The sequence below is a fragment of the Nematolebias whitei genome, chromosome 9 (genome assembly GCF_014905685.2).
Source record: "Nematolebias whitei isolate Nwh7 chromosome 9, NemWhi1, whole genome shotgun sequence".
Lineage (NCBI taxonomy): Eukaryota > Metazoa > Chordata > Actinopteri > Cyprinodontiformes > Rivulidae > Nematolebias > Nematolebias whitei.
In genome coordinates, this window is record NC_056506.1 from 20,454,813 (window position 1) to 20,480,222 (window position 25,410).

A 25,410-nucleotide genomic window follows, 5' to 3' on the forward strand; every position below is an offset into this window, starting at 1 on the left:
AGGGTGTGTGTGTGTGTGTGTGTGTGTGTGTGTGTGTGTGTGTGTGTGTGTAGGGGGTAAACCCATTGGGAGCTGGCTGGCAAAGGAGAATTGGCTGGTGATAGAGTGTATGTACATGTTGGCTAAAGGCTGACTTTTCTTTAGTTAAGGCGTATAAAACAAAGCAGCTGACGCACTCAAAGAACACACACACACTGAAAAACAAGAACTCTTGTATCTGCTTACTAAGTGAATGCACACTATCTGTGCTCAGTCAGTAGGCTCATTCACAGAACGTTTCCACTAAATGGTCACAGAGACCATTCTTGTCTTGTTGCTGCCTCTGACGTGCAGAACTCTCCGATGGCGCTGGCCACGTTCCTTTTAGACCTGAACTTTCAGAAATGAAGTGAGCATCGCAGAACCAACAGAGGCGTGAAGCAGAACTCAGCTGTGCGGACATGGAGCGCAACGCATTCAGTGTGCGACAGACATCTCCCTTGAATCGTTTTCAAAATATAGCATTTTACAGTAGTCCCTCGCTACTTCGCGGTTCATTTATTGCAGCTTCGCTAGATCGCGTTTTTTCTAAATAAGATTAGACATGATGTGATTGATGGCTGAGCCATGGATTGTTTATTTAAAACTAATTATTTTAAATGATTTTGCACCATGTGTGCTGCCCACAAGTGCAGGGGAAGCTCCCTCCTGCAGCTGATCAGCTGATCTCCTCTGCCACGCACACACATTTCTCCTGCTGCGGCTGTGTGAAGGTTTAACCCTTTGATGTCCTGCTGCTCTTCTCTACAATTTAAATACTGTAACATTTTACATAAACAATCCATGCTGTATGGATTGTTTATGTAAAATGTTACAGTATTTCAGTTTAAATTGTGTAAGGAGGGAGATTGGGAGTAACAGGTGATGAGTGATTGCAGCCTGGCACATGTCATGACAAAGTTTACTGAACTTGAACTTGGACTACTGTATCTCCTCTGTGGTTTTTCACTTATCACAGGTGGGCGTGGTCCCTAACACCCGCAATAAACGAGGGACTACTGTACTTCAGTTTAGCAATTCTCTTTGCGGTTAACTAATTTTTTAAAACTAAATGCAAAGTTGCTGTGCATCGTCATCAATCCTCCCTCGGTAATAAACCAGTTTGTTGTGGTTTAATCTCGTCATTGGATGGTTGCACATACCTTATATCATTATTTAATCATATTATTAAGCCGCTAAGCCGGCTTACCTTTTCCCATGTTGACTGTTTCGGCTCCATTACTGCCTCGCTCCACTCAGAAATCACACAGAGGTGGCCAAAACAGGTTTAAGTCCCGGCTTGTTTTGTGCCTACAGTGTGTGCATGTTCCTATGGATGTATGTGTATAATCTCCGAGCAGTTACCTGGATGATGCAAACAATGACTTGGGCCAAACTGTCCACGTGCTTACGTTTCAGTGTCTGTCAGATGTGAACACGCGGACTCACCTGTTTTTTAGATGTGCGCATACCCATGATTTTCTCCACAACAGGACCTTCAACCTCAGCCATATCCTGTGGGGGCGGGGAAATCAAGATTAATTGAACTTGGTACACAATACAGTTTCACCAGTCCCACAAAACAATAATTTATTCAGGGAAAATGAACTACTTCCATTAACCAGAACCCTGTTTTAATATACGACTTTATTGCCAATATATTTACAACAAACCTATCTGAGAAGACCTGTATTTATTAAAGGCCAGATTAAAAAGAAAACAGAATAATTAACCTCAAATATTAAACAATGTTAAAACAGAAGCAGTTGTTCAAAATTTACCCACAAATGTATTGTTCAATTTATTATGTATCCCCACCTAACAAACATGTCATCCAGTCTGGGCAGGGTTTAAATCTTTAATGTTTAAAGACACACTCCAATAATAAAAAAAAGGTCACCTGTTGTTGCGAGGATGATGATGGAGATTTTGGTGTTGGCGAGTCATCTCCGCTGTCGTCATCCTCAGAGATCCTGAACTCCAGGTCTTCGGTGTACCTCTTCCTCTTCACCTGACGACATGAACGACGCTTCTGACAGGGAAGAAGAGAAACACTAAGGTTGGGTTTATCAGTGGCAACCGTCCAGTAAGAAATAATGTTTCCTTTCTCCCATCACTTGAATTAGAAAGCTCGGTATAAAAAAAAAAGTAAAAAGCAAACGGGGTGCAGGGGGTGTAACGTCAGAGGGGAAAGGCGGTCTATTTTCTCCACTCTTCATTTTCATAAATATGTTATGAACAAATTAGCATATGATGCAGATTGTCATTAGCCAAATATTGGGGTGTAAATTTTGTGAGATAAGGGCCTCCTGGCGTAAAAACACAATTATAACAGATGCTAGGGCACATGTTTTAAGATCATAAAGCTCATGTCTCGGTTTTATTTTTTTAAAGTTTGGGAAGTGAAAAGCCAGGAAGACGATAAGAGTGAGAAAAAAATACAATTTATTTTTTTTATATCTAAATATCAAACTACTTGACACATACCAGGTATAACTCTGACGTCACCTGCACAGCAGAATGGTAGCACTGACAGGAGCTCTGCTTCGACTCCATCTTTTTTGTTACTGTTCTTTTAACTTTTTTGCACCTGCACCTACACCCACGCTACAGGTATGACCGCGACGCACTTGTGGAGTTTTGTGGGTCGCTGCCTTGCCATCGTGGTTCAGTTCCCGGCCCCACTCCAGCATCAGGCTCAGGGTCTGGCCTGTCATGGTGGCTGTCTCCATGATCCTCCAGCCGTCTGCATGAACCAAACTCTACGGACCAGTTCAGTTCTGCGGAGAAACCTTGGATGTTCTCCGTCTGCCGGACTCGGTTCTGGAGGCAGTTTGGGGTGCAGCTGCTGCGGTCCTTATACCATCAAGCTGCTAACAAGACCTGCTAACAAGACCTGCTAACAAGACCTGCTAACACTGCTAAAAAGACCATGCCGCTAACCGAACCACACTGCTAACAGTACCATGCTGCCAACTGGACCACGTTGCTAAGAGAACCTCACTGTCATCAGAACCACTCTGCCAACAGGACCATGCTGCTGTAGATTTATGCATTTTTCACTTTTGGTGCCTTGTTTCTGTATGTTTGTTGCGTGCTTCAATATTTGCCGACGTCTTTTTGGCGAGTCGAGATGGTTCTTCTTGTCCTGAGCATTTCATTGTATTGTTGACCTTGTGTTGATTTTACATGACAAATAAACCAAACCTGAACCGTAATTCGTAAACAAATCCTTCTTGGGTTTGATGATAAAGATGTTAAATGTGGGATAAGATAATAGTGTGAATGTTTATGAAGAATTCACACTATTGTGAATCTATTATTCTTATGTATGTTTTCGGCACGATTCTCGTCCTGCAGTTTTGAATCTATTTCAATAAATCATAAATCAAAATGTTCAGCTCTTTCAAAACAACTATGACTTCTGGTATTGGTGCAACTTTAGCTTTTTGAAACATTTAGCCTTTTCTGCCATTTTTTTCCTCATAGAAAATAAATTGAGCTTATTTTACATCCTTTAGATCTGTTTAGCAGCACTGTGGCGCAACTGGTAGAGCTGCTGCCTCTCAGCGAGCAGGTCCCTGGTTCAAACCCCAGTCCAGGGGCCTTCTGGGTGGAGTTTGCATGTTCTCTCCGTGCACGCGTGGGTTTTCTCCGGGTGCTCCAGTTTCCTCCCACAGACCAAAAACATGCATGTTAGGCTAATTGGTAACTCTAAATTGTCCCTAGGTGTGAGTGAGAGAGTGAATGGTTGTTTGTCTCGTTTGTCTCCATGTGTCCCTGTGATGGACTTGCGACCCGTCCAGGGTGTACCCCGCCCCTCGCACAGTGATTGCTGGACATGGGCACCAGCGACCCCCGTGACCCAAAATGGAATAAGCGGGTAAAGAAAATGGATGGATGGATGGATCTGTTTACCACCTTTTACTGCTATTTTCACATTTTGTTCTGTTTCAACTTATTTCAGCTTCCTTATGCAAATTTAAACTTTTTTCCAGCTACTTTCAGCTAATTCAAGCTGTTTTTCAGCTGTTCTTGTGCTCCTTTTATACTCCAACTAAAATAATGTTGTGCTTCTTCTAATTTCATTCTACTAATTTCAGCTTGTTATGCTCCCTTCAGCTTATTTCAGCAAGTTTCAGCCTTTTCTGCTATTTCAGCTACTATTTAGCTGTTATTTATGCTAATTTTAGCTTTTTTGGCTAATTCCACATTTTATGCAGTCATTTCAAGTTTTTTCAGCTCAATTCAGCAAAAATGTGCTTGCTTCACTTCCTTCTGGTAATTTAAGCTTCTTTCTGCTTTTTAGCTACTTTTCAGCTGGTTTTTTTTTTTGTTGTTGTTGGCTAATTTCAGCTTTTTTCAGATAATATCCACTTCTTTGTGCTCATTTCTGCTTCTTTCAGCCTAATTGGGCAAACATGTTGTTTCTGCTTTCTTCTGCAAATTTAAATTTGTGCTACCCGTTCAGCTACCTTTTATTTATTTAATTTTTAGCATTTTTAACTAATTTCAGCTGTTTTCAGAAACAAGTTTTTCATGGTAATCTCTGCTACTTTCAGCTTTTTTCTGCTGGTTTCAGCTACTATTTAGCTCTTAATACAAATTTTAGCTTTTTCAGCTAATTCCACATTTTTTTAGCTCATTTCAGCTCCATGCACTTCCTTCTGGTAGTTTAAGAGTTATTTGCCTTTTCAGCTACTGCAGCTTTTTTGTGTGTGCCAATTTCTTAATTTTTGTGCTAATTTCTGCTTCTTGAAACCTATTTCAGCAAATATATGTTTTTTCTTTTTTCTTCTATTAATTTAGGCTTGTTCTTCCATTTCAGCCATTGTTCAGCATGCTTATTTTAGCTGTTTTTCAGCAAGTTCTTCTGCAATAAGCACTCACACTGCATTTTCAGAGGAAATGCAATTTCTCTAGTTTAAATGTGATATTTTCTCAAAATAGATCAAAAGTTTAAAAGTTGTTGACAGTGCAAAATGTCAACTCAACAGTAGGTTTATTTGCTTTATCCTTCAACAAAAGCTGGTTTACAACAAACGGCTCCTGGCTCACGCACTGCCTTACATTTATACACGCTGCAAATACTAAATACCCTGAAATGGTTGTTGGTCCTTTTGTTTTATAGTTTCAGGAAAGTTACAAGAAGTACTTAAGGCTTTGGATGCAAGCTGAAATGTAAGATGTGTAAGATGTGTCAGTCTTTCTGTCCTACCTGTACGCCATCATCATCCTCTTCCTCAGGAGGAGACGGCAGTGGAGACTTCACCTCCACATCGTCCCCACCTGACGACTCTCTCTTCCTCTTGGAGTCCTTCTTTGCAGCGCTGGCTCCGCCTTCTGATTCCACTTTTTTACTGCTGTAGGAAAAGATAAAAAAAATGGATCAAAAAGTAAAATAAAATTTAAAAATGCATCAAAAACCTATTTTTCACAGCATTTACGCATTGACAGACTACTAAGCCTTCATGACTATTTATATTTGCATGTGTGTGCGCCTGTCTGTCCCAGGGCGATCGCCATGTTTGATTTACCCATTTAGAAATCATTAGTGTGCCTCAGGCTCTGGCACACAGGGGGTTAATATGATGAAAGACTGCATGGAGGCATGGGAGCAAGATAGAGAGATACAGGCACAGAGAGGAAGAGATGGAGGGGGGTCCAGAGAGAGAGACAGGCAGACAGAGAGGCCCCTGAGAGAGGAGGTGGGAGGAGCTGAGAACTCCCCAGGCTTCCTCTAATCTCTGGCATGGAAAGAAAGAGGAGCTGGCTCCATCTGCGAGTGTGTGTGCATTAACACCACAGAGGTGAGAGGACACTCAGCATCCCTCTTCTGTCTCACTACTCCTATATTCTGTGTGCACGCAGCAAACGAGTGAGCCCTTTGTGTTCGACCTCCAACAGAACCGTCATGGTGGACACCGTCCTGTAAGAATGACCAGAACGATCTGGTTTCACAAACCACCTAACCTCCTGAGAGCTTAGCAGGCCAAAGATCTATAAACCCTCTAAAGTTCACTCCAAAGTGCACTAATCGCCTGAATTTAAAAAATCATACCTAAATTAAATGCTGTTCTTGAACCCTTTGGAGTAAATTCAAAAGCTTGGTCTCTGTAAAGACAACACCCTGAGTTTTTAACTTCAGCAGTCATAAACATTGTAACTGTAACTACTATGTAGTTGTTGAAGTTGAAACACAGGAAAAAAAAAAATCATACATTTTTGTCTCATCTGAAAATTTTAAATAATTTATTTATGCTTGCTGCACATGAAGGGAAGGAGGTATGGACTGGAAAATTATATGAGGCTGCAGCATCAAGTCTTCCCAGTTCAAATTTGGCAACAAGAACACCAAAAATTATTCAAGGTTCTTTATCGTCATTCGCATCACATGTGGTACACGAGGTGGAACAAAATTGTGTAAACAAGGTCCCAGTTACACCCAAAATAGCAAAAATGTAAAGTATAAAAAAAAAACCAGTACACAAGGATCTAAGATAAACACTAAACAGTAATAATGCAATATAATACAGTGTATTAAACAGCAGCCTGAACATGAGTCTGTAGTGAGCAGATGGCTATGAACACAGCAGCTCAGAGGGAACAGATCAGCAGCACAGAAAAGTCACATATCACCAATTAAAGTGAAGTAAATGATTGTCCTGGATATGTTTTTATGAGAGAATGTCCATGTGTTTTTAAGTGTCCAAATAGAGTCCAATACGTCCACAAAATTGGACACGAAGATCATAAGGTCTCGTAACAGGTCTCTCTTGTAAATGAGTCTTTGAGGCTCAATGAGACTGACCTGTATGAATAAAGGTTGAATGAATAAGGCTGTCCTGAGACGACTTCTGTTGTGACTTGGTGCTATATAAATAAACTGAACTCCTAAACGCGTCGACATACAGTCATCAGTGAGGGATCTGATGAAGAGAAGAACTACAAGAATCATATTCTGAATCCAGATGTACTGTCAGCATGATTAAAACACAGGAAGTTATAAACAGTAAGGAGGCACACAGCAACACATGCTGAAAACACAACAGAAAGAGGACAATTTACAAACAGAAGTTTATAAAATGTTTTCAGTTGCTCTTGAAGTAGAAATGTTCTCCTAGAAGACCCAATTCATATTCCACCCTGTCCAAGGCCTTTCCAGATGTGTCACTGCTCGCCTTTATCGATTTCCTTGTCAGAAAAATCACTTTTCCTCCTCTTAAACCACTCGGCCACCTCATAAGAGCAAAGTTTTCTCTTTACAGTACCTTTTGCTATATTTTAGTTAAAAATAAAACAGTAAAACAAGTATTTTTCACCAATAAAAGGGGTGTGTGCGCTGGTGCATGCTGAAACATAAATGTATAATTCGTTCCATCTTCCAGCTTAGATTTTGCTTGCGAACATTGCATATTTGTGTGACGGGAATTTGATTGGCCATATGTCAGTAGTGTCAGAAAAGGTGTACAAAAGAGTATGGGTGTCACTGGTCAGACCACATGATGCTCTGTCAGTAGCTATGTTTACATGGACGTAAGGAACTGGATTAAACGGCCATTCGGAATAAAAATGCGTCATGTAAACACCCCATTCGGATTACTCTGAGCTGATTCAGCTCGATCTGAAAGAATTCATAATCAGAATGAGACGGTGTTTACGCCGATCCATAACCCGAACGGTGTACTTGTAAACACATAATCTGTTTGTTTTTTCCCATCGTGAAAAACTGACCTGACTACGCATGTGCGACCCATGTCACTTCCGCCTGGCTAATACAGGTGCAGAAAAAAAAAGATTTTTATAAGAATCTAGATTCCTCGTTCTGGCAATTCTGATTAGATTCTAAAAACCCATAAATCGATTTTGAAACGCGTTTAATTAAAAAAATTTTTCGCTTCTACTCCCGAGTATTCTGCATATCGCATTATGTGTCTGCTCGGATGCCGAAAAATTTTGGCCGTGTAGGCCACCGTACAGCAAGCTAGTTAGCCAGCTCCCTTTATCTGAATGGAGCCTGCTAGCGTGTAGCGAGAGGACAGCGCGATTCAACACGCTCCTACGTCGTTAAAAATTATTTCAGATCCTACAATGTTCCAGGGAAGACGGAGCTTAACAAGAGCACGGTGGTTTATAAGAAGTGTCAAATAAAATTACGGTGCAGTATTTTGGAAAATACGACAAAATGCGTGGAAGATGAAAGCGAAGCAGCCGACCAGCGAACTCTGCAACTAACTTCCAGCTGATTCCTCAAAGGCTGTGAAGATTTCCCTCTCCATCTCCTGATGTATCACAAAGGATTTACGATCAGACAGCTCAGTGGAAGGTGAGGGGTTCAGGTTTATTTTTAATACGCTGGAAGCAACGTACATTATTCCTTCACATAGATTTTTAGTGATAAAGCAACTCCACCATGAAACAAAAATAAAGTGGGAGAAGCTCTGGTTAATGCACCAGCTGCAGCTCAAAGGATTTTTCCCATATTATACTAAAACTTATAGACAAGTTGTACAACAAACTTAATGTAATTTGTCTTTTTAACAGAGGCCAGCTGAGACACATCGCCTGGAGCCAGTTCTAAATGATACAGTTTATGATTCATAAATTACAGTTCAGAAGAGGTTTTGTGGAGACATGCACAGGCTTTTAAAATTTTGCTAAAGATTTACCAAATATGAATCAATATGGTTAAAAAACTGTGAAGTCTGTATTTTATTTTGATTTAAAGATCAATATACTATTGTAGGCTGAAGTCTTTGTTTACTTTTACATTTATATATTTTGAATCATTTGTCTGTGATGGACTGGAGACCTGTCCAGGTGTCCCCCGCCTCCCACACAGTGATGGCTGATATGGGCACCAGTGACCCCCGTGGCTCAAAAAGGAAGAAGTGGATAAAGATGATGGATGAATTGTAGTTCCTAGATTTATTTTATTTTTTAGAAAAATTCAGGCAGCTAAGCCAATACTGGTAATTTAAGTTACAGAATTTTATGCACGCCTATATTTGTTCCTATTTTTGGTATAAATATAAAATGATGCAAAAAGATTTGATACAGTAAAGAACAAAATTATTGTTTTAAATAAATCTTTTATTTGTTTACATTGTTGTTTCATCTTTTCAGCTCGTCAGTTATAACTGAAACAAAATTTTTGACCATTTCAATAGAAAAATCATTTCTGAACTGAAAATCGTTCCTGAATCGGGGGAAAAAATAAAAAATAAATAAATAAAATTGATTTTGAATCGAATCATGACACCAAAAATCTGAATCGAATCACCAGACACAGAAATGCACCCCTACTGGCAAATGCTAATAATATTAGCATGTCAGGGAAGTAAAACTGGTCGGTGAGCGACAACATTTCTACTAGAAACTTAGAAAGAGCTCAGAATGATCTGTATCACCTGCAGCTCAGTCAGGGAGTGCAGTAACGTCTCCACCATCATTAAAACCTGTCACGGGTCATTTTGGTGCTCAGGTTTGTTTACGTGCATCACGGAAGTAGAACTTCTTCTTCGGTGTTTTTAAGGAGAGTTTACCACTCTGCGCATGTCAGTACTGCTGTTCAGAACAAAGCCCGCTGCATGTAAACACTCGTCGTGAACAGATTGTGCCCATGTAAACAACACAATGGGATTATTTAATCTGAAAACATTTCAATCCAGTGTCCATTTCAATTCAACATTTCAACAAGTCAACATTTCAATCCAAATCAGCGTTTTTTTTTAATTTTTTTATTTCAATCCAGTCAAAGAATTTTGCGCATGTTAATATTACTGGCTCTGGAGAAACAGCAGATCAACCCGATAGGTCAAAAGAGGTGTCAATGAAGAGGGGAGGGCCTACATTGCCATTTTGGCACTGTTCTTTAAATTAGAAGCATGTGGTAAAGCATAGCAGCTCTTTAAAGCAGAAATACATCTCAATGCCCCGCAGGTGAGCTGCTGTACGTTATGGGGTTTTAAGTTCTGTTGCTGATGAACCATATTATTGAAGCACATTTGACATTTTATCACAATGTACAACATAAACACTTTGTAAATCTCCTGCATTAATGTTTAATTCAACACTATAACATAATGCAACGATAAACTGTGACGTGGAAAATTAGATCCTCTGACGCTCATTCCCTCGCTGGGATAAAACATAAAAAAACTTTATTACAGCTGTCCCATCACATGATCCAACAGAAGGAGAGACGTTCCATCAGTCCTTTATAAAAACTAAAATTTAAATGCAGTTCATCAGACAGACAGCAAGTGTGTTTTTGTCACAATATGATGACAACAAACCAGAGCAATCAAACACAAAACAAACCTGTCCTACATACATGCAGGTACAGTGTGCACGCACACGCGAGCTGAACACCCGGCATCAGAGCCATGTTAATCAACCAGATTTAGAAGAACCAATGTCACATAGAAAACAGTCATTATAGGATACTAAGACTTTAAATAAATACAGCAAATTATGACAAGGAGCTTGATAAAATGACCGATGGTAACGCATAATGACTACTGCTCCAAATTCTTCTGACAAGCTATGAGACAGCAGAACAGAAAGCAAAATAAAGCCATCGGATCAAAGTTCATGCTCAATAATCCTGGTAAAAAAAAAACAAAGTTCAGTCAGGTCATTTGGACGGTTTCAAAGACATTAGAAGAGCAAAACTCATTTTATGAATAAATACCAACAATCCCAATGTGCTTTGAATAACAACTTGTTAGCATTGCGCCTGGCAGCTGCTTTTAGTTAGCATGTTAGCAGCATGGCTACATGTTAGCATGAGTCTCTGAATCAGCAGTGCACACAGCCACGTGAGCTTTGACGACAACAACGTTAACGGCCATCAGGCAGCAGTAATTTTCATTGTGATGATGATGATCAGACTTTCTGACAAAGGCACACAGTGATCCCTTCAAGAGAAAAAGCTAAGCATGTACACAATCAAGTATCAGTTCCTCACCTGAATTTGTTCAAAGTAAAGCCAACTCAAAAAGCGATGTTCCTCAGAAACATGGTGCTAATTCACCATCTCTGAACGTTTGCGATCTGCAATTTCCCTCGCTTCTGAAATGAACACAGCCAGCTGAAACATTCCTGATGAACGGGTGGTCTGCTAGTTTTCACCGAGAGAGGGCGTGAGCTACGACGCGTTTAAAGCTCAGGAAAGCTAAACTCAGTGGATTACAAGCAGATGGTTTAAAATTGTCTGCTAAAATTTCTCCATATTTACAAAAGTAACATTTCAGGAAATTGGGTGTCATTTTACCAATGCTTATGATTTCAGTGTTTGACCTCAAGTCAGTATAAGCCAGATGTAAAGACAGTGCACATGTCCAAAACATGAACAGTATGTTGCGGAGTGGCATTTGTTTCGTGGCATGCTTCTCAGTTTGATTGGTTTGAGTTGATTTGGTTTTCAAATAAAAGCTCCAGTAGTAAATGCAGTAATCGCAGTTCAACTTTATGTAAATGAAACACTTAAATTTAACTTTCAGGCCTTACATTTGGACTCTGTGTGATTTGCCCAAGTACCCCTTTAAATATTTTCACACCAATCTACACTGATAATGTCTCGAACATGCTTACACATGCTACACACAATGTCCAGATAGTTAGTTTTGTGGACAGTGTTATATGTAAAGACCAACTGTAATAAAAACAGACATGGTACTATAAAGGGTCACAGTTTTAAATCTTGTCCAACACTTAAACACTTAGCTACTGCAAAAATCAAACAAATCACATTATTCCTAAGTCAAGACAATATTTTACAAAGGAAAATCCATCCAGTCAGATTATGTAAGCAACAGCTACTCCAAAATTATTCATAGTTTACTTGATTAGAATGTGACAAAGGAAGATTATTAAATAATAACTGCTTAATAATCACCAGCATTTTCAAAACATGATACACAAAATATCACCATCACTTTCCTATAACACAAATGACAACATTGTTCAATCACCTGAACTCCCAAAAGCCATCAAGTTCAACAAATGTCTTCTTCTTTCAGCTGTTCCCTCTTCAGGGTCTCCACAGAGAGTCGTCCTCCTCCATCTCACTCTGTCCTCACTCCAACTACCTCCATGTCCTCTCTAACTTCATCCATATTCAACCTCTTTGGCCTTCCTCTTTGTCTTTTTCCTGGAAGCTGTATTTCTAACATCCTTCTACCAATATATCAAGTTCAACAAACTTAAGTATCACAAACAAAAGGCTGATCTTATCGTATTTTACTGATCATAACGTCCAGTTCTGAATTGCAAGGTGCAAACTTTGACTTGTATTAAACAAGTGGATATGTTGAATTTGCATTATACTACACATGAAACTACAAAAAAGACAAAAAACTGGTAAAAAAATCAAACAAGCACAATTGACATGATGCAACCTGACCCGTCAATCAATCCAGTCTTGTCAGCAACTGACCAGTCAGCGATCATAAATTGTCCTGAAGTGAAACGCCCCTTTCCTGCAGCCCCTTTTCCTCTGACAAAATTGTCAGGATTTTGCATTGCGAACGCTTTGTGGTCGTAGGGATTTCGTGAAAAATCATTGGAAAAAATGGTTAAAACGTCATCATTGGGTAAAATGCAATTCAAACGTTACCATGAGCGTTTAAAGGCTGGAATACAGTTTATTCCATTTGTAAAATCTAAAGGGAGTCTGGAAAAATGTAAGATGGATAAAGGCCTGAGCTCATGAGCAGCTGAATACATTAGGCATAAATGAGAACTACCACATGTTCGTCTGTACAGTGGTAACGGAAAGTATCCTCCAGTTTTATCATAATTACATTGTATGCTTAATGGTTAAATTAATGGTTAATGCTTCAAGCTAGTTGTGCTTTGTTTTGGGGGTAGATATGTTGCAACTTCTGGTTGCAGAAGTTTAGCCTGTTCGCTATGATTAGTTAACACTAAACCGATGTTGCACAAAGTGTTTAACAGGTTGTGTAATGTAAAATTTACACTCTTAGTACACACTGAATTTCACTGTAGGGCAAACATGCTTCACCAAATGCCTCAGGCAACATGATGAACTCCACTACCTCTGTCGTTACAGCTATCCTGTATGTCGGAGGTCGTCTCACCCTGGGTTACATTTCCATGTAGGCTGTGAGATCTTATCGTAAGAGTCATGTCAATTGGGAGATTCTATTTGTTAGTATTAAGTCTGCCAAAATTCAAAGTCCAAGTCCACTTAGAATCATGTGATTTTCCCCATCTATGGGAAATCTTTAAAATTAAAGTTAAATTATAACTAATGGCAGAGTTCTGCTGAGTTTGAGATGTCCTGAAATTATGTTGTGGCACAGCTGACAAGAACCTAACCCTACTTTTAGATTGTAAGGAGTTCCCCTTTCTTTTCGTAACAATTAAATTCAATTATAATAACGTTTTGCAGTGCAGTGGAGAGCATCCTGTGCTCCAGCATCAACGTGTGGCATGGAGGCTGCACAGCTGCAGAAAGAAAAGCTCTGCAGAGAGTGGTGAAGGCTGCACAGAAGATGTTGGAGTCAGCCTCCCCACCATCACAGACATCTACACCTCCAGATGCAGGAAGAGGGCCACCTGCATCATGAAGGACCCCACTCACCCAGCACTCACACTTTTTGCCCCGCTCCCCTCAGGAAGGAGGTTGAGGAGCATTAAGTGTAGAACCACTAGACTGAGGAACAGCTTCTACCCTGAGGCTGTTAGACTCATGAATATCTAACCAGAATAATCACTGTGAAAAAAATCACGTTGCTGCTGATCTGTTTCACGTTGCTGCTGATCTGTTTCATGTTGCTGCTGATTTGTTTCATGTTGCTGCTGATCTGTTTCATGCTGCTGCTGATCTGTTTCATGCTGCTGTTCATTCTTACTCATCTGCTCACACAGACTCATGTTTGTGCTGCTGTTCGGTGTTTTGTTTTTATGCTACTAGTGCTTAGTGTATTTAACGTTTTTCTTAGTTCATATCTTAGATCTTAATACCGTTTTTCTTTTACATTTTATACTTTTGTTGGATGTAACTGGGACCCCGTATACACAATTTCATTCCACCACATGTACCACATGTGATGTGAATGACAAATAAAGAAATTTTGACTTTGGTTTTATAACAATTCTTGCGTAGCCTTATTTTCTGTTCAAAAGCCACAGAAAAATGAATCTAGCTTTAATCATTGTCACCATTTTACATAAAGTAATTACTAAATACAGTAAAAACAGAATACATCTTTTATGCTGTTACAAAAAGATAGTTCATATTAATTAACGGTTAATAACAGAGAAATAATAAATGTGGTTTAGAGAACACCAAGTGAAAAAAGAAACAAGACAAAGTTGGTAACTGTCTGTTGCCTATAAATTTTACTTGTGATGAACTTCGACGTTTGTCACTCAATCTAACTCGGGGGTGTCCAAAGTGGGGCCCCAAGCTGTCCTCATTACTTTATTACAATTTCCTTTGAGATTCAATGACTCATTGACTCCACCCATTAACTTTATTGTTAGTCGGTCTGAACACCATCATTTAACTACAAGGATCACACAGTAGAGTAGATAATCATTGTATTTTTTAAATAATTTAAATTTATATTTCATTTTGACAGACTTTCTATCATCCCTCGGCAGTTTCTTGCCCCTAAATAACATTTTCCTTTGACAGAATGCACTTGTAAATCACAAAGTGTTTAAAAGTATATTGTGAATATGAACTGGTTTCAGTGGTGATTTGAGCCTCTTTAATTTAAACTCAGCTCTCATGAAAAAATAAAACGATCATTAGGATTGTGTAAGGAAACAGTTGTCACACCTTAGTCACCAAAATATTGAATAAATATGGAATAAATGACAACAGTTTAAAACGGGCCAATAAAATCTATAATTTTTTTTTTTGCACGAGTCCTGTCACCTGTCAATCAATCCAGTAGGCACGTCAGCAACTGACCAATCAGCAACCTCGATTTGTCCTGCAGAGCTGCAGCAGTGTTGAATTACGAAAGCTTTTAAGTCAGAGAGATGTCGAGAGTAACAGAGTTTACATCTTTTGTTTCATGATAATCTACTGTAATAAACTTTTGTAAAATGCACCAGAATGCAGGAAACGGCATCTACTTTAAGACCCCCAGACCCCCCGCCATCACCAACGCAGCCTGTTCTGCTTTATACAGAATGGAAGGATAAAAAACTGTAATAAATAAATGGACTTTAAAGAAGTATTTACGTTTCATGTATTGTAATATTGCATTTGGCCCGCAGCCCTCAGATAGATTTTAAATTTGTCCCTCTCAGGGAAAAAGTTTGGGCACCCCTGATCTAAATTAAGGTCCTCAAAGACATAAAATGCTTTGATTTCTATCTTTGGAGTAATCTAAAAAGTAGAGGATTAAGCATATAGCATATATAAACGGTTTCATAGGCGATTCGTTAGCATCGAGGATGAGGAAATCTGGCTAATTTGAAAAGATGGAACTGGATCTGGAACTGAACTCGCTGTCCAAACAACTAGACAGTCTTGTTGAAAGACATGGACTTACTTAATGATTCAAACACTATAATGCTCTAAATCTCAAAGGGCCTCCGGTAACATTTTTATCTCACTAGCCAACTCTAAAACAGACGGTACAAAGTGTTGTGTGTGTGTGTATCGGTCTGTGCCTAGTGCTTCGTGGTCAGTGTGTGTTTATGTTGCCCTCTGCAGAAACTGTATGCCTGGATATCTCCCTCTCCTCCACTGCGCCTCCCTCCTCCCTCTCCATCTCTCACCCCCTCTCTGTCCCTGGGGCCCTTCTCCTTTCATCCTCACGCCAAGAGCAATCACCATCTCCGTGGTAACGGCTGGTCATGTGACCTGCACCTGTTCCTCTGGCTGGTCGCCACACGCTGGAGCCATCTGGCCACGCACACACAGCCACACACACATGCACACTTCTCCACTCGGCTGCCTTCAGCCCTCTCTTCCTCCTAGCGTCTTCATGGCCTCACTTCTCAACGGCACCATCATGTCTCTGCAGCTCTGTCGGCTCAGCGCATCTCTTCACTCCTCTTCCAGAAAATCTTTCAGCTAAAAAAATGCCTCTTCTAATCAACAGTTCAACTTGTAGAACAGAAAAAAGCACTACATCAACTTACTTTTTTCAGTCGTAAATTATCGTTTCCTGCTGAAGGAGAAAAGGTGAGAAAGTTGTGTTTTTCCCTGCGTCTGTGTTTGTAGCGTAAGCAAAACATTTCATGAACAACTGAATGGATTTTAATGAAACAACTCATGAACGTTTGGAGCCAACCTTTTTCAAGATGGTGGTCACCGCTAGGCGAGCTTAGCAAACACAAAAGTTGCTACAGCTTGGTTCATTTTACACAGTCAAAATTTGGTGTGGCCAAGAGTCGTTCCAATCACATACATGAGTGCTAAGTGCTAGCAGATGTGTTTTTACAACTTCGCTTTGACTCCTGGAGTCAACAGTGTCTGTCTTTTAGCAAAATATCTCATGAACCTCTAAACAAATTTTAATGATCCAATTTTTTTTTTAAAGATACGCATCTACGACTGAGTCAACACGGAGCCATCCCAATTTAATTTAGCTGCCACAGCCCACTGACCTTAGGAACTTGGTGTTGCAGTAGCTGAGCGTCATCTCCAACACATTTCATTTCCCAGACTCTACACATTGTACAACATCTTAGCCCCAAACTTTGGCATTAGAGTCAACAGTTAGTAAAATATCTTGTGAATCAATGCACAGATTTTTAGTGAAATCTCACTAAAGTAATCACTGGTTGTACATCAGCTCACTAACATTTGAGGTCAATCAAATTAAAGATGGCCACCCCACCTAATCGCCTTAGTAACGACCAAAATGACTAAAACTTCAACATTTTTATGGATATTGAGCTAAATTTGGTGTGGTAGTAGCCAATAATCATCCTCAACACACAGATTGAGAGCTAACAGATTACACAAGATCGTTTAAAACTTTGGCTTCTCCAAACTCCTTGTGAGATCTCACAGTACCACACTGAATGTCCTTTACAGTATATATATATATATATATATATATATATATATATATATATATACATACATACATACATATATACATACATATATACATACACATATACATACATACTAGGGCTTTAACAGACTACTGGAGTAATCTACACATCGATTCCTAGGACATCTATCGAGTTTTTAAATTTTGCATCGAGTATTCGTTGTGGCGTCATTACGTCGCCGTTACGTCATTGTGTCACATGATCCGCACCGGGCGCGGGTTACAAAATGGATTCCTCCAAGCAGACGAACGTGCAGAGCAGGCCTAGTCTTGGCAAACAGGTAGAAATGCATCAGTAGTCTGGTAATATTTCACTAAAGATGAATCTTCTGGTTCAACTACAATAAGGAAACAGAAAATGAATCAACTTCTTGACTGTTTGGAGCTCGTTGCGAACCGGTGTTACACCATTTTTTGTGACCACCGTATATTGTGACTGTAGGGGCGGTGTTGCATGCATTGTTGCATGTCACAGACTATGGTGTAACACCGGGTCCAATCGACCGAACCAGAAACAGCTTCTCTGACCTTGTTTCACAAACTAAAAGCAAAAAATATATTAATCTCTAAACCTATAAAAAATCTATAAATATATTAATCTCTAAAATTAACCCTAATGCGCACCACAGCTGGGGGTGGTGAGGGGTGGTCGACCCCCCCACTGTTTTTAGTTTCGTTTTTTTATGTGCCGCACGTTTCTTTCACTTTTGCAACTTAATAATAATAACTAATAGTTTTGTTTTTCCTGTGACTTAATTGCATTATGATAAATGGTAGGAGCATAATATACTCTCACAATGTTTTGTTGGTCATTTTTTGTAAGTAATTACCTTTTTTTCATTTCTCAGTTTCATTTATTTATTTTTACATCTTGAGATCCTATGACATCATCAAGTACTTGAGTTCTACTCGAGTTTTATTATGTTAACGTCAAGTTTAAAAATTATGTAGTCGTTCAACCCCTAATACAGTGTTTGACCAAAACAGCCTTAACGCCATCTCAGTGTTTTCCTACCACAAGCAGGGCGCACCACCCTGTCAACAGAACTGAGCGCCCTGCCTACCGAACTACATCCCACCACCACCCACCCACAACAACCGCCGGCACTGACGTAGCGCTAAGCTAACGATGCGCAATATAGATGCGCTAGCTATAAAGCTACAGATGCAGTGCTCCATCTCCACCACCACCACGTCTACAAAAATCACAGAAGATATGAGCGCCCTGCCAAGGTAAGTAAACTAGAGGAATCACTGCATATCTTATTATGAGGTAATCTTAGTTTTAAACTCTGACGCCAAAACAAACAGGTGATGTGCACTTCTTCAAAGAATGATGGGCTTTAATAATAATAATAATAATAATAATAATAATAATAATGTCATCACAATGTCAGCACTGTATGTTTCCATACAATGGCAAAATTAGTCTCTGCATTTAACCCATCCACCACCAGGTGGTGCAGTGGGCAGCTATTGAAAGCGCCCGGGGGACATTTTGGGGATGAGACGTGCTGCCCAGAGACGCCACGTGATGTTCAGTGACTGGGGATCAAACCTGGGACTTTCGGGTCCCAAGCCGGCTGCCCTGCCTCTACACCATCTCGGCCCCCGACCTCTAATAAGTTATTGAAGACGTATTCAAATCTTAAAACGCTTCACAGATCACTTGAATCGACTGCTTAACTAAATTATTTTCAAATCTGATTTTTACCTGCAGAACTTAAGCTCAACTTATTGCAGACAGAGGTCCTGAAGTCATTAAATGAGAGTTTAAACTCATCTTAAAACTCAAAATTGAGTCTAAAATTAAATGTCAATTGACAAGTTTTTGTTCCAAGTTTCAGAAAAAAAAAAAAAAAAAAAATCAGTCCTGGTTTTATATTCTACAGGTCCTAACGTCCATGCAGTTTATTTCAGGTCAGATTCACTCATGTAAGCATGTTCTAGTGAAACTAAACAAACCAGCTGACTTGCTTTGTAACCCACACATAGAAAAGAAAATGTTATACAGTCCAACTTATATGATCATTTTACACAGCATCCTAAAAATATCAAGCTTGGTAGTTTTAACTTCTATCCCATCAGTCATTCCTGTCAAAGTAATACCGGACTCATGCACATATAACCAATTTGATCAGCATCAACAATGCACACTTCACGATTTAAAGTTACAGAAAATGAATATTTTAGATATTAAAGTTCAAGCAGAAACAGAAGTAATTTATAAACCGTTTTACGCTAGATTGCTTCTTTAGTAACAAGAAATATTTACATGGGTTGTTTTTTATTACAGCGGCACAGTGGCTCAGTTGGTAGAGCTGTTGCCTCACAGAGAGAAGGCCGCTGATTCAAATCCTGGCACCGGGACCTTTAGGACGGAGTCTGCATGTTCTCTCCGTGCATACGTGGGTTTTCTCGGGTACTCCAGTTTCCTCCCACAGACCAAAAACATGCATGTTAGACAATTTAGAGTTACCAATCAGCCTAAATGTGAGTGAAAGAGTGAATGGTTGTCTCTATGTGTCCCTGTGATGGACTGGAGACCTGTCCAGGGTGTCCCCTGCCTCTTGCACAGTGACTGATGGACATGAGCACCAGAGACTCCTACGACATAAAAATGTAGAAGCGGGTAAAAGATAATGGATGGATGAATGGATTTGTTTTACTAAATCTTGAACAGCTGGACAGAAATCTGGCTGCTGTAAGGTAGATCTAATAAGTTCATGCATTCACATAGATGGTATTTTGATCAATTTTGGGTGAAGGTTATTAAGTCAGCTGCAAAAAAAAAAAAAAAGAAAAAGGCCAACCTACACATTAAAAATTAACATGCTTGCATAAGCTTAGTCCTATCCAAGTGTGTTCCTCCCTAACCTCTCAAATATCAAACACTGATGTAAACTTATGGGCTTACAGCACAGCCGTCACACACGCTGGCCAGCTACTTTGCACGATTAAGGAGGAAGATGAAATGATCTTTTCATGTTTGGAAAAGGTGAGACAGAAAAAGAAGTAGTTGAGTAAAAAAAATCTGAAGACAAAAGCAAAAATGGGTGGGGTTGTAAGGGCCACCTGCTGCTGGAATGAGTCATGACACTGAACCTCTGCAATCCCTCCTCTGTTCAATAAAAAGAAGGCCAGAAGGCAACACACAAGCAAACACGTTTATGTGCTCAGAAAGTGCTGTATTTGCACACAACGCCTGCAGACATGCACAAAGCCAAGGTGCCTGCATGCAGGTCTGACTTCTTTGTATACTGCAAACAAATCACCCTTGCATACACATACATTGCACACATACATACAGGGTGTGGCAGCTGAGAGTGCTGTTATTTATAGATTTACTTCCTCAGAGAGGTAGACAGAGAGAAAAGGAGGATGGAGAGAAAAGGCAAGGTCAGAGGAGAGGAGTTAGCTGACTGGACAAGTAAACCACCTGACTCTTCTGCATTGCTCACACCCACTGGTGCACACATCACCCATGACAGCTGAATCCATCAGTATAGTGAGAATCTGAGATTATCTTATACCATCTTAGATTTAAAATCCAATTGGACTGCAAAGACTACTCTTGATTTAAAGAATGCATGCCCAATTGGCTTAGCTTAAAAATTATACAATCACAAAATCAGAAAGGACATGTTAATCTTTCAAACCCTACTAAGGTGCCCATAATTAAGCTGCCAAACTGCAGATGTAGAACTGGTTAGTGCAAATAGCTTGCTAACAAAGCATGATGTGTCAAAACTAGGAGTGAAACTAAAGAGCATCTAGTGTAGATGGTTAACGGCACAGTCCTACATCCCGTTTACACCGACTAAGCAAAGCCTTCATCCTGCTCAGCGGTGGTTTATTTGTTCATCCAGATATGCAAATACACCGAACATAAAAAGAAAAAAGAAAACGTACTGCTGTGTGGTATGAACTATTAAAAAGACTTCTGAGCTTTGCAGCGCATTTCTCTTCCCACTGATGGGAATCACAAAGTGTAATCAAAAATGCAGTAAAACATCAAGGCTTCCTGTACAAGATAGAGCCCGACCGCTGTGGAAATTTTGGCTATCATATCATATTATATCATATCATATTATATAATATATATAATATATATATATATATATATATATATATATATATATATATATATATAATATGTCCACCCCCAAGAATCAGCAGTGAGTGGAGCAGGGCTTGTTTATTTAGCACAGCTGTTAGCAACCATGAAGCTAAGCAAAGCAGATCTATGCTATACTTAGTCCCACACTAAGTTTACAAATGGAGCACTGGTTATAAAAACAGTGCATTCACATTTTCTATCCTCCACTATTCGCCATAAAGTTATCAAGAGTGTTACATGTTTTTAAATTAAACAAAGAAATGCCTTCCTCTGTTCAATGTTTAAACAATCAGTCACGTATGGTGAAGGCCTAAATAGTATTGACCTCAGTTGCATTTTTTCTTTGCAGAGAAGTAAAGATTTCAGACAAACTATGCATTTCATTGAGGACGACAAAGATAACGTTACTAACGCCGATGTGTTTTACCACTACGTTAGATTTATTGTTCTGGATAAAGTTTTACAAGGCAGTAGCCTATGCTAGGTTATCTAAACGTCAGCTTGCTAGTTTGAGAGGCACGTAGCTAATGACAAGCGGGATGGAGAATTGAAGATAATTTATTACTGCAGATTTATTTTACAGATTAGTTAAAATAAACGTACCATGCTCTGTTCAGCAAAAATACACTGCACAGTATTGCTCCCTGCTTCAGCTATGCTGAAAGTGAAACTTAAAGTGAACAGCCATGACTTGAAAGTAGTCCGCGTGTATCCTGCTGGATACAATGTACAATTACAGGTCGTTCCCAGCATTTTAGGGGTGAAAAGCAGAAGTGTTTTTATCGGCACACAATGGGACAGTTATCACAGAAAATGATAGGTCCCCAAATGCCTATATTGGACTAAAGTACAGGCCCAACTGATATATTGGTCGGGCTCTAGTACAAGCAGAAAACCTTTGAACATTAGTGATAGACCTTCAACATTTGGTCGATTAAACTTTGAGGGAAATAAAAAGTATAAGAGTCACAAATTACAAGATTTAGAAGAAAACTTTAAAATATAGAATCACAGAATAATGGTCTGAGACCATGTCAATACAGGTGCACTGGCTTTCTGAAACAGTCTACGTGCAGTTCCTAAAAATATTATTTCTGTCCCTAGAAACGTTTTAATTCGCACAAAATGAGACAAAATGCTGTAACTATGCCAGGCCTATATGTGGCGCTGTAACACTGCCACAAAAATACATCAGAAACAGGAAAGATGATGGGGAGCATGCGCTACACACTATAAACTAAACAGGAAAAATTCAAGGATGGTGAACATGAAAGCGAAAATATAATTCTTTTTGTGGACTGATAAGGAAATGAAGGCAGCACGGTGGCACAACTGGTAGAGCTGCTGCCTCTCAGCGAGAAGGTTGCTGGTTCAAATCCCGGTCCGGGGGCCATTCTGGGTGGAGTTCTCCGGGTACCCCGGTTTCCTCCCACAAACCAAAAACATGCATGTTAGACTGATTGGTAACTCTAAATTGTCCCTAGGTGTGAGTGAGAGAGTAAATGGTTGTTTGTCTCTATGTGTCCCAGTGATGGACTGGAGACCTGTCCACTGTGATTGCTGGACATGGGCACCGGCGACCCCCGTGACCCAAAATGGAAGAAGCGGGTAAAAGTTAATGGATGGATGGATGGATAAGGAAATTAACCTTTTTGTGTTCTAATAAGAATATTATTGACTGGGAGTCTCAATGGTCCAAATATATGGACATAATAGATGTTTTCCAAGAGAATATTCTTCGAGGGATTGCTGGATGGAAGGATTTTCTTAAGAAGAGGATTTCTTAACAGTAGGGGTGCAGAAAATACATAATGCATTAAAGAATCTAGATACCTAGTCTTGGCAATTCTGAATCGATTCTAAAAGCTCATAAATCGATTTTAAAATGCGTTAAGTTTTTTTTTTTTCCCACTCCTACTCCCGAGCGTACTGCATACCGCATGGTGTCCGCCTGTCACCGTAGAATTTGGCCTTGTAGGCCACCGTACAGCAAGCTGGTTAGCCAGCTCCCTTTATCTGAATGGAGTCTGCTAGCATGGAGCGAGAGGACAGCGCAATTCAGCTCGCTCCTTCGTCGTTACAACTCAGTGTAAAGTCATTTCAGATTCTACAATGTTCCGGGGAAGACAGAGCTTGACAAGAGCACGGTTGTTTGCAAGAAATGTAAAATAAAATTGCGGTACAGTATTTTGGAAATATGACAAATGGAAGGAAGGAAGATGAAAAGCGAAACAGCAGACCAACGAACGCTGGAATAAAAATAAAACTTCCAGCTAATTCCCCAAGAGCTGTAAAGATTTCCCATTCCATCTCCTGCTGTATCACAAAGGATAAGCAGACAGCGCAGTTGAAGGCAAGGGGTTTCGGTTTATTTTTAATACGCTGGACCCAATGTACATTATTCCTTCACATAGATTTTTTAGTGATAAAGCTGTGCCACAACTCCACCATGAAACAAAGAATAAAGTGGGGGAAGCTCTGGTTAATGCACCAGCTGCAGCTCAAAGGCAACTGCTTTTTTCTCATATTATACTAAAACTTATATAGACAAGTTATACAACAAACTTAACGTAATTTGTCTTTTTAACAGGTGGAAGAGGTCAGATGAGACATCGCCTGGAGCCAGTTCTAAATGATACAGTTTATGGTTTATAAATTACAGTTCAGAAGAGGTTTTGTGCAGACTTGCACAGGTTTCAAAATTTTGCTAAAGATTTACCAAATATGAATTAATATGGTTAAGACTGTGAAGTCTGTACATTTCATATTAGGTTAAGTTTTGAAAATAAAACAAATGTTAGAGAAATATGGTTAAAAAAAAACAGTGAAGTCTGTATTTTATGTTGAGTTAAAGGTTAATATACTATTGTAGGCTGAAGTCTGTTTACTTTTACATTTATATATTTTGAATCATTTGTCTGTGATGGACTGGAGACCTGTTGTCCTCCGCCTCTCACACAGTGATGGCTGATATGGGAACCAGTGACCCCCGTGACTCGAAAAGGAAGAAGTGGATAAAGATGATGGATGGATTATTTGTTCATAGATTTATTTTAGAAAAATCCAGGCAGCTAAGCTAACCTATTATTGGTCATTTTAAGTTAGAGTTTTATGCACTCCTGTATTTGTTCCTATTTTTGGTATAAATATAAAATGATGCAAAATGATTTGATACAGCAAGGAACCTAAAATTGTTTTAAATAAATGTTCTATTTGTTTACATTGTTGTTTAATCTTTTCAGCTTGTCATTTACATAATTTAAACAAAATTTAAAGACAATTTCAATAGAAAAATGTTTCTGAATTGAATTGTGACGCCAAAATTCAGAATTGGATCAAATTGCCAGACACTGAGATTCGCACCTCTAACGATAAGTGGTTTTTGATCTGCTCTATTGACGGTGAGGTTATTGTTTATCAGCTTGGACTGATCAATAAGTAATAATGAGTAATTATGACGGTTTAGGTGTTGTTGAGAGACAAGTGTCTGCAGTACAAACAAGCATGTAATCTGTCATTATTCTTGTTATGTCTTTCAAACTTGGGGCTGCAGGTTGAAACAGAAGTTAGTTTATGCAGCATTTTTTTTAAAAAGTTGCATTTTGGCTGTCCACACAAGAAAGTGAGGGCGGCGCTTCAAGATCTTTTCACTCTGGAACCAGGTTTCCATACAGTATATACTATTTTGGGACTCCTAAAACACAGTTTCTGTATGGACATGGAGCTTAAATGTAAAAATATGAAAGTGTGTATTCACAAATCACCATTTCTGTGTGGACAGAGCCTCGACATCAACATAATTAACATGCAAACTCTTTCAACCCAGTTGTGTCATTAAAACCATGCAAGAAAAAGAGCTCCAACTAATGAAGCTTCATAAGGAGAACCCCCCCCCCCCCCCCAAAAAAAAAAAAAAAAAAAAGATTTGATGCCGTCTTGCTTCATGTCCTCCAAAAAAACAGAAGATAGGGAGGGAGATGGAGAAGAAAAGCTGAAAGAATTCACTTCAGTTTTCAGGAAGAGATGGATTTTAAAAGGGAACAACTAAAACAGGACAGTTGGGTGATTGCAGAGGTCCACCATTTTAGAGCGGCAGTGAATGGCCAGCAGCCATTATTATGCTAAATTAACCTGGGAGCTTCAGGCCGCCACTCAAGATGGAGGAGAGCCTGACAACAGATAAGATTTGTTTAGTTTACCAACACACACTGG

The 25,410-nt window shown here is 39.4% G+C and overlaps 2 protein-coding genes across 3 annotated transcripts in view; one reads left to right on the forward strand and one right to left on the reverse strand.

Annotated features, from left to right (window-relative positions):
* The window catches only part of chd7 (chromodomain helicase DNA binding protein 7), a 134,013-nt gene that overhangs the window by 64,556 nt on the left and 44,047 nt on the right, over positions 1 to 25,410 (reverse strand). For both annotated transcript variants that reach the window (XM_037682118.1, XM_037682117.1), the window contains exons 5-7: positions 5,237 to 5,381; positions 1,919 to 2,050; positions 1,468 to 1,533 (exon numbers count right to left, since the gene is read on the reverse strand). In XM_037682118.1, coding sequence (XP_037538046.1) covers positions 1,468 to 1,533; positions 1,919 to 2,050; positions 5,237 to 5,381 — 343 coding nt within the window. The remainder of the gene's footprint in view (positions 1 to 1,467; positions 1,534 to 1,918; positions 2,051 to 5,236; positions 5,382 to 25,410) is intronic.
* Positions 1 to 25,410, forward strand: part of ca8 (carbonic anhydrase VIII) — a 170,745-nt gene that overhangs the window by 32,230 nt on the left and 113,105 nt on the right. The window lies entirely within an intron of this gene.